General features: G+C 44.2%; 1 protein-coding gene across 12 annotated transcripts in view; it reads left to right on the top strand.

The window, feature by feature from the left end:
• The first annotated feature begins 472 nt into the window (after nucleotides 1-472).
• LOC106847249 (xanthine dehydrogenase/oxidase-like) overlaps nucleotides 473-14899 on the top strand; it is a 73698-nt gene continuing 59271 nt past the window's right edge. For 9 of the 12 annotated variants that reach the window (XR_011504114.1, XR_011504115.1, XM_044772197.2 and 6 more), the window contains exons 1-4: nucleotides 473-626; nucleotides 6478-6535; nucleotides 9351-9447; nucleotides 10689-10797. Coding sequence is in view for 8 of the 12 variants with exons in the window: in XM_044772197.2 (XP_044628132.2) it covers nucleotides 585-626; nucleotides 6478-6535; nucleotides 9351-9447; nucleotides 10689-10797 (306 nt within the window). In the remaining 4 variants the exon portion in view is untranslated. Of the gene's footprint in view, nucleotides 627-6477; nucleotides 6536-9350; nucleotides 9514-10688; nucleotides 10798-14899 lie in introns of those variants that run through there. The other 3 variants (XM_044772201.2, XM_044772202.2, XM_070512322.1) reach the window with 3 other exon arrangements.

A 14899-nucleotide genomic window follows, 5' to 3' on the forward strand; every position in this document is an offset into this window, starting at 1 on the left:
TGAAGGTGATAAGTGACATGCTGAGGTCAAATCCCAGGTTTTGCATGTGGATCACTGGGGTCTGCATCTTGTGACCCCCATATTCCTCCAGGCTGCAGGAGAGTGAGTCCTGCATGTAAGTGTTCAGTCTGGGTTGCTGTAAACCTGGATGGTAAAATGACCAGTATAGACACGGAGAGTGCAAATCAGCCCTATTGCCGTGACTGTGGCAACAGCCCTTCCCCCTTCTCTGTCTTCAGCAAATGGGAGGATGAAGCAGGTTCCACGAGGGCAGGATCTAAGACCCACAGTCACCTGGCACCACAGCACCCCTGCTTGCTGATATCTGTGTGAGCCTCCCTCTGTGCTCTTTGAGACAAGTGTTGCGGTTGTGATTCATTGTGTAGGATTGTTTGCCTTTTCCTTGATTATGTAAACCAGGGACTTTTGCCAGGAACATTCCATTCCCTGAAAAAATAAGCTACTTCCCCCTATCGACTGACTTAGTTTCACTTTGCTTGAGCTTTTCAAGCGGAAGAGCAGTAGTAACTGCCTGTGCCTCTTGGCAGTGAGGCACCTAGAGTTCAGGACCCCAAACGGTGACAATGACAGCAGACGAGTTGGTTTTCTTTGTCAATGGCAAAAAGGTAAGCAGGAGCTGGCCTTTGGCCTGGATTCCCTGCTCCCTGGGAAAGGATATGTGTCCTCTGGAAGAGTCCTGTTCTCAGCCTCTCTCTTTCACGTTCTTGTTTTCCTTCTCTGTTTCTCTCTCACAAAAGATGTTGCTGAATTTGGGGTAACATTGGGGAAAGAACGCTTTCTCAGGGCTGGAACACAGTCAAGATACTGAAGGGGAAAAGGAGTGAGAGGGAGGGAAGCCAGAAGCAAGGTGTCTGTGAGCTCCCCCAACCCTGCCAACTCTCTGCAGTAGCAGAGACCCTGGCACAAAGCTGAGAAAGGCGGACAGGGTTCCAGGTGAGACTGGAGGTCACTCACCATGCTTCTATTTCTGTGTTTAATCATATATGTCCTAGGGCTTTTGTTGGTCTCTTTACTGAGAGAAGGAACAGGAATGTGTTTTCTTGCTCATATCAGGATAGAAGATGTACACAGCCTTTGATTCTGATATTTCATGTATGTAAATATAATAGCTAACTTGTGTGAGAACATATACTGACATCTTGTGGCAAGCCAGGATTTTTTTTGTGCGTGTGTGAAAAGCATGCTTCTCCACACCCTCTCACTTAGTTCTACATATAAATATTGCAAATCTCTTACTTCAATAAAAATTGCCCGCTTGGATGAACTTCATTGGTGCACAGGGAGCTAGGGAAGGTGGGGGTGGAATGGGGGAGGGGGGACTTATGACATGGGTACCAGTCCTTGCAGCACTGCAAGGGTGACAGTCTTTGCAAATTTTAATGCAGGTGCCAGAAGAGAGGCTGCAATCCTGGTACGTTGTCTCCATCCTCCTCTTGCTCTCTCTGCACCATGGTTGGAGGTGTCCTACCTCCTTCAGCTCCTCAGTTGAAAATGAAAGGGAGAGTAAAAAAGTAGCCATCGTTGCAGCTGGGAAATGGCCATGTGGGCAGGATGACTGATGAATGTGCCCAATGTGCACCTCAAGAAGGGCAATTTTATTTGTTTTACTCTATTGGCACTTTTGAGTTGAGAAAATGGGCGACTTTTCAGGCAATTTTCAAGAACTGAAATGTGCTTCATAGGATCTAGTGCTGAAATTGTCAGGTATGTGTTTGGGTGACTAGCAAGAAAATGCCACGAGCCATTGCAGCATCAGAGCTCCCAAGACTGTTAGATCAGTTTGAGTGGCGCCACCTAGAGGCACCGGGGGATGGGGTCAGCCATGCTCTTTTGGGTTCAGAGTTGTCTCTGCTGATTTCTTTTCAGGATTGACATCTGGTGGCAAACCAAGAGGTGGGGCATTGCTTCCACAGTGGTGGTTGTAAAACTTTTGCATCCAACTTTCCCAACAATTTTGCTGCATTCAACAATTATATTGTAGAGATTTATGAAATAGTTGTTGAATTGGCTTTCTAGAGGTATTCCTTACACAAAGGCATCCTCTGTGGATTTTTCAAAGTAAGTTTTACATCAGGTGAGCAGCTGGGTTCAATGACTTCCAAGGCCACATCTCACTCTAAGGCTTGATTATTTATTAAGTCATCAATTCATGTGCGACAGGAAAAGGTTCTGACCTTCTTTAGGGATGGTGTGCTCTGATGCACTGGATCTGGAAAGGAGCATTTCCAGGTAAATCTGGCTTGGTGACAATTTCTTTTCCATGTATTTTATTTTCACTTTAAGGAAGCAATTTAAAATTTTGATGTTATCATCACATCAAACCCTACTATCTCTGGAGGCTTCCACTACTGCCAGTTTCTGTGATGAATGTCCATGTTTTAATTTATAAACATATGGCTTCTTGAGAAACTGCTGGAAAAGTGGAGAGGCAATGCAAGGAGTGAGGACGTAAAGCAGTGCTATGAAAATAAGACAAAGTAAAGGAATGCTCCGGTCAAAGAAGGGCAGCTGTGTTTGTTCCCCTTTCTATTCTCAAGATATTCTAGATCTTTTGTTACCGGATGTTGTGCAAAGAAGTTACTAAGGAAGCTGTTGGACCTTGGTGGCTCACTCTTAAATGTGAGCCTTCCCCTCTTCCTGTTTCAAACCACCGTCCAGGATTCTGTCTTCACCAGCTGGGGTCGTGGAGAGGGTGTAAGATGACAACAATTGAATACCTTGCGGGCCTTCTGTGGTGGTGACGGCCTTTGGTCAATACCATTTCCACATCTTCTGATCTAGAGTTAGAATCGAAGGGAAAGAGCTGCTCAGGATTTTGGCATTTTTTAACAAGAGTCCTTTTGAAGGGCAGGGTGCTTGCTTTTCTGAGCAGTCACCTCTGGTTAGTGGAGACTGTGGCACCTGGAGGAGTCTGGGAATATGCTGCAGGTAGAGTGCAGCTGAAGGTGTTCAGGAGTGACCCCCACCAGAAGCAGGTGTCAGCTACAGAGAGGTTCAGAGTGGCTTTCCCTCCCTCCTGCCCTCACATTTACTAGCTCTTCCTAGGCCTAAGCCTATGGGGTATGTGTGCACTGGAGGAATATGATCTCTAGGACCAGGCGTCTGCCATTAGGGAGCCCATGAACTAATTGGAGAGATGACTTATGATTGGGCAAAGTAATATGTCACAAAATGTATTTCATAAGAAAACTATGCCCATGAGATATTCTTCTTAGATATTCTTAAACCATTCAGTGCAGCCCTGGCACATGGAGGATGCCCAGTTAATATGGACAGAAGGAGTAGATGAATCTAAAAAGCCCTGAGATTCCTCTGCTAAAGAAATTTCTTTGTAAATTTAAACTACTAACTTTAAAAACCTGAGAAATAAATATATAGAGTATAAAATCTTTTTTCTGAACTATTAGAGGGTAAATTTCAGACACTCTGCTTCAGCCCTTAAAATAGGAATAAGGATGTTCTTACAGAACCACCGTCTATTTATAAAAATCAGGAAGTTTAGGATTGATGTAATACTATTACCTGATCTATAGACCTTATGCAACATCATTCCAAGTTTTCCAGTAATGTCTTGTATCGCTCTTCCCCCGAGCCCAGGATCATGCCTTGCAGTTAGTTGGCATGTCTCTTTAGTCTCCTTAATTTGGAACAGTTCCTTAGCTTTCCTTGTCTTTTGCGTCATTGATGTTCATGAAGAGAACAGGCCAGTTATTTTTCAGAATGCCCCTCATTTTGAGTTTGTGCCATGCCTTCTTAAAATTGGATCCAGGGTCTGAATTTTGGGCAGGAATACCAGAGAAGTGATACGTCTTTCTCGCTGTATTTCAGCAGGAGGCACGTGATGGCAGTTTTCCCCATATTTGTGATGTGAACTTTGATCACTTGGTTAAGATGATGTCCAGCAGGTTTCTCCACTCTAAGATTACTCTTTTTCTCTTTATAATTAATATATAATCTGTGAGAAGATACTTTGAGACTATGTAGGTATCATGATTATCATACTTTCACCCACTAGTGATCCGTTGATGAATCTTGACTGGATCAATTATTGTGCTGATTACAAGATGTCCAACCATATTTATCAGTTGGCATTCTTCAGTCAGAAAGGAATTTTCCTTCTCCCCCATTTGTTTATTTATTAATTATCAATTTGGACTTGTGAGTTTTAAGTTTTTTTGCTGCATAAGATTCACCCTGAGCTAACATCTGTTGCCAAGTTTCCTCTATGTTACATTTGATTCACCACCACAGCATGGCCACCGAGTGGTATAGGTCTGTGCCCAGGGAACAGACACTGGGCCACCAAAGCAGAGCATGGTAAACTTAACCACTAGGCCACGGGGCCAGCCCCCTCATGAATTTTAATTTTATTTAATAGATTATAACCCATTTTGGCCATTATTTGTTTGTAGGCTCAACTTTTACCAGAGCAATCTGCTTAACTCAGCATTTCCTAAACTCACTTCCCCATAAAGTGTTTTTCCTTTGGAATACCCGTTGACATCTTGTTGAGAGAAGCTTCTGTTGAGTTTGCTGGGGCAAACCCTGCAGCCATGCCATGAGTATGGAACAGCAATTCTCTGCAGGAATTCAAGGAAGGGTGGACCACTCATGGCTGGGGTGATATGGAAAGTCTTAAGTAGGGAAGTGTTTGGGGTCTTCTGATAAGTCAAGATGCAGGTAGAAGGGGGATGGAATGCTCAGAGGCATAAGAGTCAGAAGGTACAAATTATATTTTCACTGACGCAAGAAGACCAGGTTAGCAGGGAAGTAGGAGGGGGAAAGTCTGAATATAAAGGCTTGGGACATATTGAAAAGGGGCTTGAAAGATGCCTGAGGAGCTTGGATGATACCTTGAATTTGTGGGAGGTCACCGGGTGCTGAGGAGAGAACCAACGTGATGAAGCAGAGGTATAGAACACGAGGAAGGGATAACTTGCAGAGAGGTGGTGAGCTAAGAGCTCTAGCTGCCTCTATGACAAAGGTGATAAGGATCTTCATTTTGTGCATTTGTGATTTCTTCTCCAAGAGAAAAGAATCGGCTCCCTGTGTGAATTTTATAACCAGGACTTTGAACAAGCTGGACTTGTGGGATGTAATCATAAAAGACAATTCATTTTATCTTCCCCTTTCCTTTAAAGTTTATTCAAGGGGGAAATTCTGGCAGTTTCATGACCCTGTGATTCTCGTTAGACAATAAAAATCCTATGGTCATTTCTAAGCTGCCAAACACAGTCTCAATTCAGGAGAGAGAGGTAAGGGTGCCAAGAAAGGTCTCATTTAATTGGTGCTGTTGTAAGTTGGCTTCCCACTACTGGGAACATCCAATTACACATCTCACGACTTGGTGATGCACTTTTCTCAGGCTGGCTGCTCTCCCTCAGCCTCCAGCTTTGGGACAGCCACTCCACACAGGCTCTGTGGGAGGTCCCAGTACCTCCTGTAGTCAGCCTTTTTGAGAATGATTTAAACCCCTCCAAGCCAGCTCTCTCTGTCATGCATGGCCTTATGGTGTCCACGGCCAACACTTCACATCTTTTGCTCTCCCAAACTCTGGGAGCTCACCCCATCTTCCGCTTGTCTGGTAAGAATCTCTCCAGCTGCTTAGATATGCCAGAACACCACAACCCTGTACCACAAAGGCCGCATGTTAGCTTCACATGTAGCATTATGGAAGCCCCCCAACAAAGTCTGAGGTGTGAGGCAGATTCCTCCTCCTCCTGACCTTAGGAAGACGTGAGACTCATAGTACAGTTCTCTCTGAAGAAACTCTTATCACACATTCTCTCCCCTTAATCATCCCAATCACCTATGCCCTTTCACCCTTGATAATGCGTGAGGAGTAGTGAAACAGGTTTTCATAGATTTCCTTTGGTGAGTTGCATCAGGAACTCACACTTCCCTTTGTAGACAACCTTCTGCTCCATCTGATTGACCATTCCATTTGCGGACCCTTGGTTTGAGATTTCTCCTCCATTTCTGACTTGTTAATGTTGTTGGCTGTGATAGCCCAGTGCAGACAGTCCCCTGCTTTGAGCTCCTACAGACTGGCTCTCTTCTGTCTGAGAGTATACACTCCAAGAGACAAAGCCAGAGATCTGCGTGCTGTTGCTCTCAGCTGTCCCTGGCATTCACAGGTGTGATCCAACAGCTGGAAATGAGAGGACACATTTGATTGGAAGTGGGCTTTGCCTTGGTCAGCTCAGCATGGTGGGTGCAACACCTAAGTGCTCTGTGGTGGGTCCTGAGCTGAGCACTAACATTAGAATTTTAGACAGAAGGATGACAGCATGTACATAGTTTGGCTTGCAGTTAAAATGTTCATTCTTATGGAATTATCAAGAAAAACAGCTTAATTTTCATGATATATTTAGCACATCCTCATTAGCTCTACAAATTCTTGAGTAAAACAATGGCTAAGTAGACCCATTATATATTTTTCTTTTGTTTTTGTAGGTGGTGGAGAAAAATGCAGATCCAGAAACAACCCTTTTGGCCTACCTGAGAAGAAAGTGTATCCTGACTTTGGAGTGGGGATGAGGGAGAGGGAGGCAGTGGGACTCACTCTCTGGGCCTTCCCTCATTTTCTAGTGACTAGTGGGGAGGCCGTGGAGGGTGGAGGAAGAGCACTGGATTAGGGCTCTGGACTCCTGTGTTCGAGTTGTAGCTCTGTCACTTAGCAGCTGTGTGACCCTGGGAAGTCATTTGAGCTCTCTGAGTCTAAATTCTCAGCCGTTGAATGAGAGGATTGTTCTTGATGTCCTTTAAGATCTCTTCCAGCTAAGACTCTACTAATGCCGAGGTTTGGTCCTGGGCCTTAAAATGAGCAGCTCTGAAAGGCCCTCAGTAGCCCTGTTGAAATTCATAGTTGGTCCCTCTCAGGAGGGGCGGCAACTTCCTTAGCAGATCTTTGGTAATATCTTTGCTAATACAGAAATGGGCTTCCTGGGGAATGTTTCTAGCTCTTCCAAGGAGGAGGGAAACTGAGGGGAAGGGGTGTGTGATAGGAAGGGGATGCCTGAGGTGGGGAACTGTGGAGAGGTGCCATCCATTGTGGAAATAGTGGCACCAGGAGGCCTGGGGCAAGGACTTCCTGAGGGCGACCTGGGATGCTGCTCTTCTCTCAGGGTGGGGAGAGCTTCTATAAGATCCCTATACCTTTTGTTCTTTCAGTGATCCCAGAACAAAACAACAGGGAAAATATAGTAGGAGTGAACATTTAATGAGCATTTACTATACACAGGCTGAATTCAAGGTGATTGTATAGGTTATTTCACTGCTTCCCTTAGCAAGACCTTTTGACAGCAAGAAGAGGAAGTGAGGCCTGCATGGGTTAAAGGACCTGCCTCTCCATCGTGTCTTCTGGGAAAATGCTGGCAGAGCCTGGACTAAAGCCTAGAGCCACAATCTTAACCCCCCACACATACTGGAAACTCTCCAGTGGTCTGTTGTCAGGCGATGCTCATCCTGACCTCTGTCAACAAACCACTTATGCTCCTAGAGGCAGGGATGTCTGGTACCTTATTCCAAGCACATATCTTAGGACAACAAAGGAAGGAAGCAAGCCAGAAATCATGGCCTTACCTCCTAGTCACTCACCTCTTATCAGATGGTGGCTGGCACTGCTGTACTAAGTCCTGGAGTTTCGACCTGGAGGGAGCAGGTCTGGAGGAATCTGGTGGCTTTTTGTACAGGTGAAATCACTCTGTAGGATCAGGGGACAGCATTGGAACTGCATTTCCAGCCCATCTACTTGAGAAGTCTGGGGAAAAAAAGGCTCATTCTCAGAGATTGTTGACATCAATTTTAGTTTTCCAACATGTTTTGAAGGCCCCAAAGCCTCAGATGTCCCTTATCAGAGCAATTGGCTGGCTTAAAGGTCACCTCTCAAATGAAATCTCAAACTGAAAATCGGCCCATAAATGTGAGTCCTTGTGGCTTGTTGCTGCCTGTGCTGAGAGTCACTCCTGGGAGTTCCGGGCAAGAGAGGAGAGTGCAGCCCTGACTTCTGCCTTGGCTTCCAGGAAGATCCTCAGGCTAGAAGAAGACTTTGCTAGACTTTGGGCTGCAGTCATTGGTCTTCACGTGCCCCTAGACTTGTCTGACTGCTGATAAGTGCATATAGCCTGACTCGTGACGAGAATAACTGAAGACACAGCAAGCCCGCCCCAGATGTGTTCTGAAAGAGGCAGCAGCACGGTGAAGGAGGAGCCCCCATTCTGGAGTCAGATGACTGTGTTTGGGTCCTAACACCTGAGGTAACACAAGTGACTGTGTTACTTTGCAGGACTCTTGTTACCTCTTGGGTTTCAGTTTCTTGTTTATTTTTTTTTCAATCTTTGAGGAAATAGTAGTCCCTGCCCCACCTGCTAACTAAATTATTATGCAGGTCAAGTGGGTCCACAATTATAAGTGGTTTTCAAGTATAAAATGCAATATCATTGTTAGTTAATTTTATTTTGAAAATGATGGAAGTGGTCAGATGATAATGATCTCAGCTCCCTTGTCCTCGGTAGGTAACTGGATGGCTTGGAGACCTGCGGGTCTGAGGGAAAAGAAGCAACAGAGCCCGCACGTCTCAGGGAAAGTGGCTGCCATAGCCTCTAGAATAGCTTACTACTTAGGCACTTTTACAAACACAAAGTATCAGTTGATTTCCTCAAGTATGTAGAAGAGATGGCTTGGGTTTTGTCCCTGATACCAAAAATATGTTCATTTTAATTTCCATTCACATGTCTTATGGACTACATTTTCAAAAGCTCCTGGTCCACCCATAATTTTGGGTCCTGTCAGCCCGAAAGGTATAGGGTGAAAATGCAGCACCCAGCAAGTCCCTGAACAGATTGCTGTCTCAGTGTGGCCCAAGTGGCTTCATTGCATAACCAGCTCAGGTGACATGAGGGCTGCCCCACTTGCTCGGTGTTTGAGGTGCCTCATTTACCAGTTTGGTGAGACCACAGTGTTGGGGGCCTAGAAGACCACAGAGGGAATATCCTGACACCAAGAAAAGTCTTCAGGTCTCAAGTCCCAGTCAAGTTCAAGTCCTAGAAGTGCATTCCCAGGGGAGGATACTTGGGTGCTGTCTGATAAGACCCTGATGACTTTCCCCTTCTGAACAGTGGAGATGGCCCATTCCCTGCCTTCCTGTGTAAGTGCAGGCTCTCCGAATGGGGAGGCCCTGTGGGTGTGCTGCCTCCCTGGGGTGAAGGCCCTGAGGTTGTGTGTGGCAGTGGATGGCTCTACACTGGCAGCTCTGCCCAGGCACTTCCCAGCAGCCCAGCTAAGACTCTCTTCTCTGAGCTCATGTTCCTTAACCCATGAACACCCAGTGGGGCTGAGCGGGACCAAGCTTGGCTGTGGCGAAGGGGGCTGCGGGGCTTGCACTGTGATGTTTTCCAAGTATGATCGTCTCCAGAACAAGATCGTGTATCCTTTGCCTGCTGGCTGGTTGCCCGTGTGAGGACTGTGATGCAGGGGTCAGCTTGTGAGTGAGTGAGTACATGTGTGTGTGTGTGCACATGTGACCTTTCTAAACTCCAGACTCATTTCACATTCCATGAACTCCTTCAATAGGGGTTCATTGCCCCCAGAATAAACTCCAATCTCTTTGCTTAGCACAGGAAGGCCTTCCCAACATGCCCCACCTTTCCTCTCCAGTTTGCTTTCTCGTCATGAGCTCAGCACTCCAGTCACACAGAGACAATTTTGAACTACTAATGCTCCATGTTCACTCATTTCTTGGTCTTGGTATAAGCTGTTTCCCAAGTCTTGAATGTCCTTTCTTCCAGGACTTGTCTACTTGGTTAACTCTTACTAGTTCTTTAGGACTGGGCAAAATATCACCTCCTCCAGGAAGTCTTCCTTGATCTCCCAAGATGGGTTAGGTGCCCTTTGTCTGTGCTAGTCCCATAGAGTGCCCTGTGCACAGCCCTCCTGATGTGCTTTCCACAAGATCTTTAAATTGCATCTTCACTCTGGCTTCTATTTTCCTGGGTTGATTGCAAGCTATTAAAGAACAAAGATTTCATCTTTTTCACCTTTATTTCTCAGCCCTCAGCAGGGTACCTGGCACATGGTTGGCACCCAAGACCTCATATTGATTGTATAAGTGAATGAGTGATGGATAAAGGAAGGGAGGCAAGCTAACTCTCTCTAAGCAGTTTGTGTCTCATGCTCCCTGGGGATTTTCCCTCCCTTCTTCCCAGGGAGGAACTGGAGAAATAGAGGTGGGTGAAAGCAGAGAAGCAAAAGTGACTGGAAGTTCTGAAATTGAAGAGGCTAAGGAAGGGCCCTGCAGAGAGCAGAGCATGTATTGGACATGAAACCTGCCAGAAACTTCCTCTTGACACAGCCTCCAGTGTCAGGATTAGTAAGAGGCGGCTGAAAGTGACCCTAGCTCCCTTGCTCCAGCTCGGAGGCCTAGGGTGCACGGATGCCTGATGCCACAGGACTCTGGGGGGGCTCTGGCCTCACCTGAGGGAGAGCTTCCTTTGTCCCTAGCCCAGAGTCTTGGGTGGAGAGGTGAGGACACCTCATAGAAGATACAAGAACAAAATGTCGAGTGAAGAGAAATGACACAAAGCGTCACCAAGTCTCCCGGGCCCTGTCCTCAGATTCAGTCTTGTGACCTGAGTGGACAATGGAATGACCTTAATCTGGGGTTCCAGCCACTTTCCTGCCAATGCCTGCCTGGCCCCCATCTGTTCCTTGCACCACGTTGCCGTGACGACTGTGGAAGGAATAGGAAGCACCAAGACAAGGCTGCATCCTGTGCAGGTAACCAGGGGAGAGGAGGCTCATGCCAAGGCTGCAGACTTGCTTTGTGTCGCTGGGTTGAGCGTCACTGCCTGGGCAGAGGAGGCATTGTGGCTGGGCCCTTCTCCATCTCCCCAGGGTCTGTGAGGTAGAAAAGGGAGGTGCCCAGTGGTGAAGCTCCCTCCTGTGGTGGGGGTGGATGTAACATCACATAGCCCTGAAAGAACCAAGAGGTCAGCTGGATTTGGCGGCCAGGGCAGTCCAGCTGTGCCAGAACTGGAGGGCGAAGAGGCAGGGGAACTTCCTCACCTTGACCCTAGTGTGTTTAGGAACCCCTCAGCCTTCCTAGATTCAAGATTCCAGATCCTCTGTGCCCCTTGACAAAAAGCACACCCACTCCCTGCTCCCTCACATGGTAATTCCATTGCACATTTTTCCTCCCACCCATAGATAATACAAATGTGGACATCTAGGTCTCCACAATCACTATAGTGGAGGCCAACAAGGCCTGAAGAAGAGAATTGAGACATATGAGTGTCTGACCAAGGCGTTCTCCCAGGCCACCTGGGAATGGAGTGAAATTAGAGATGCTTCTGGGAAGAGGGGGCAGTAATCTGGGAGGTTTTGTGGAGAGAATCAGGATGCCCTTAGGCAAAGTGGAATAGAGCACAGTGGGAACAGAGAACTATGGGAAGGAAAGGCCATTGTTGCCAGTGCTGGGGAAACTGAGGCAGGGGGTCTTTGGGAGATTACAGTCACAGAAGGTGCCAAGGCTAGCCCAAGTCTTAATCCTCCCCAGACCATTTGAGGAGACGTGATGTTCAGATCACACCTTCCTTGGGCACCTTATGTGTGTCTATAAATGTGGGCCCCTCACTGAACAAGGTGATTGTTTTCCTCGGGAGGAGCATCTTAGACCAGTCGCGGGAGGTCAGAGCAGGGTGACGGTGGTATTGCTTCACCTCTACAGCTTCGTTTCTTAGCCAGGAAAAGGGGAAATTACCAAACTTGCCCAACCTCAGGAGATATGAGAAGGTGAATTAGGGCTTGTAATTTTCCTTTTTAAAATTTTTTTTATTATCGTAACATTGGTTTATAACATTTTATAAATTTTAGGTGTACATCGTTATATTTTGATTTCTGTTTAGATTATATCATGTTCACCACCCAAAGACTAATTATAATCCATCATCACACACATGTGCCTAATTACCCCTTTGACCCTCCTCCATCCCCCTGTTCTCCTCTTGTAACCACCTATCCAATCTCATTCTGTCTGTGTTTGTTTGTTACTGTTTTTATCTCCTATTTATGAGTGAGATAATATGCTATTTGACTTTCTACCTCTGACTTATTTCGGTTAGCATAATACCCTCAAGGTCCATCCGTGTTGTCACAGTTGGCCAGATTTCATCCTTTTTTATGGCTGAGTAGTATTCCATTGTGTATATAGACCACATCTTTATCCATTCGTCCCTTGAAGGGCACCTAGGTTGCATCCAACTCTTGGCTATTGTGAATAACGCTGCAATGAACATAGAGGGGCATATATCATTACTCATTTGTGTTTTCATGTTCTTTGCATAAATACCCAGAGGTGGAATAGCTAAATCATATGGTAGTTCTATTCTTAATTTTTTGAGGACTCTCCATACTCTTTTCCATAGTGGCTGCACCAGTTGGCACTTCCACCAACAGTGTATGAGAATTCTCTTTTCTCCACATCCTCTCCAAAATTGCTCACTTCCTGTCTTGTTAATAATTCTGACAGGCCTGAGGTGATATCTTATTGTAGTCTTGATTTGAATTTCCTTGACGATTAGTGATGTTGAACCTCTTTTCATGTGCGTGTTGGCAATCTATATATCCCTTTGAAGAAATATCTGTTCAGATCTTTTGCCCATTTTTTAAGTGGGTTGTTACTTATTTTTTGTTGTGTTGTATGAGTTCTTTATATATTTTGGATATTAACCCCTTATCAAATATATGGTTTGCAAATATCTTCTCCCAATTGTTAGGTTGTCTTTTCATTTTGCTGATGGTTTCCTTTGCTGTGCAGAAGCTTTTTAGTTTGAGGTAGTCCCATTTCTTTATTTTTTCTGTTGGTTCTTTTTTCTAGAAGTTTCATGGTTTCAGTTCTTACTTTCAAGTCTTTAACCCATTTTTGAGTTAATTTTTGTGCATGGTGTAAGATAATGGTCTACTTTCATTCTTTTGCATGTGGCTGTTAGTTTCCCAACATCATTTATTGAAGAGACTGTCCTTTCTCTCTAGTATATTCTTTGCTGCTTTGTCAAAAATTAGCTGTCCATGAATGTGTGGGTTTATTTCTGGGCTCTCTATTCTGTTACATTGATCTGTATGTCACTTTTTGTGCCAGTACCGTGCTGTTTTGGTTACTATAGCTTTGTAGTATATTTTGAGGCAAAGATTGTGATACCTCCAGCTTTGTTCTTTTTTCTCAGGACTGCTTTGGCTATTCAGGGTCTTTTGTTGTTCCAAATAAATTTTAGTATTCTTCTATTTCTGTGAAAAATGTCATTGGAACTTTGATAGAGATTGCACTGAATCTGTAGATTGCTTTAGGAAATATGTATATTTTAACTAAGTTAATTCTTCCAATCCAAGTGCATGGAATATTTTTTCATTTCTTTGTGTCTTCTTCTATTTCTTTCAACAATGTTTTATAGTTTTCAGTGTACAGGTCTTTCACCTCTTTGGTTAAATTGCTTCCTAAGTATTTTATTCTTTTTATTGAAATTGTAAATGAGGTTGTATTCTTTGTGTGTGTGGGGGGAGATTGTTCCAGTTATAACATCTCCAATCTTCCTCTTTTTGTTTGATAAAAATTGTCCCTGAGAAACGCCTGTGCTAATCTTCCTCTACTTTGTATAGGGGATGCCTCCACAGCATGGCTTGCTAAGCAGTGCGTAGGTCCACGCCCAGGATCTGAACCCACAAACTGTGGGCAACCAAAGTGCAATGCACAAACTTCACCACCATGTCACCGAGCCAGGTCCTGGGGTTGTATTCTTAACTTATCTTTCTGCTACTTTGTTGTTAGTGCATAGAAATCCAACTGATTTTTATATGTTGGCTTTGTATCCTGCAACTTTACCATATTCATTATTTCTAAAAGAGTTTTGGTGGATTCTTTAGGGTTTTCTATATATAAAATCCTTTCATCTGCAAACAGTGATAGTTTCACAACTTACTTTACAATTTGGATCCATTTTATTTCTTTTTCTTGCCTGATTGCTCTGGCTAAGACTTCTATACTATGTTAAATAAGAGTGGTGAAAGTTGGCCTCCTTGTCTGGTTTCTGTTCTTAGAAGGATAGCTTTAAGTTTTTCTCTGTTGATAATGACATTAGCTGTGAATTTGTCATATATGACCTTTATTATGTTGAGATAATTTCCTTCTATACTCATTTTATTCAGAGTTTTTATCATGAATGGATGCCATACCTTGTCAAATGCTTTCTCTGCATCTACAGAGATGATCATGTGATTTTTATTCTTCATTTTGCTAATGTAGTGTTATCACATTGATTGATTTGCAGTTGTTGAAGCATCCTGCATCCCTGGAATAAATCACATTTGATCATGGTGTATGATCTTTTTAATGTATCATTGTATTCTATTTGCAAGTATTTTGTTGAGCATTTTTGCAGTGATGTTCATTAGTGATTGGTGCTCTAATTTTCTCTTTTTGTGTTGTCCTTGTCTGATCTTAAAATCAGGGTACTTTTGTCTTCATAGAATGAGTTAGGAAGTGTCCCCTCCTCTTCAATTTGTTGGATGAGTTTTGGAAGGATAGGTATTAAGTCTTCTTTGAATGTTTGGTACAATTCACCAAGGAAGCTGTCTGGTCCTGGACTTTTATTTATTGGGAGGTTTTTGATTACTGTTTCAACCTCCTAACTGGTGATTGGCCTATTCAAATTCTCTATTTCCTTTTGATTCAGTTTTGTAAGGTTGTATAAATCTAAGAATTTATTGATTTCTTCTAGATTATCCCATTTTTGGTGTATAGCTTTTCATAGTATTCTCCTATAATCTTTTGTATATGTGAGGTGTCCATTGTAATCTCTACTCTTTCATTTCTCATTTTATTTATTTG

This window comes from Equus asinus, chromosome 6, assembly GCF_041296235.1.
Source record: "Equus asinus isolate D_3611 breed Donkey chromosome 6, EquAss-T2T_v2, whole genome shotgun sequence".
In the NCBI taxonomy this organism is placed as follows: domain Eukaryota; kingdom Metazoa; phylum Chordata; class Mammalia; order Perissodactyla; family Equidae; genus Equus; species Equus asinus.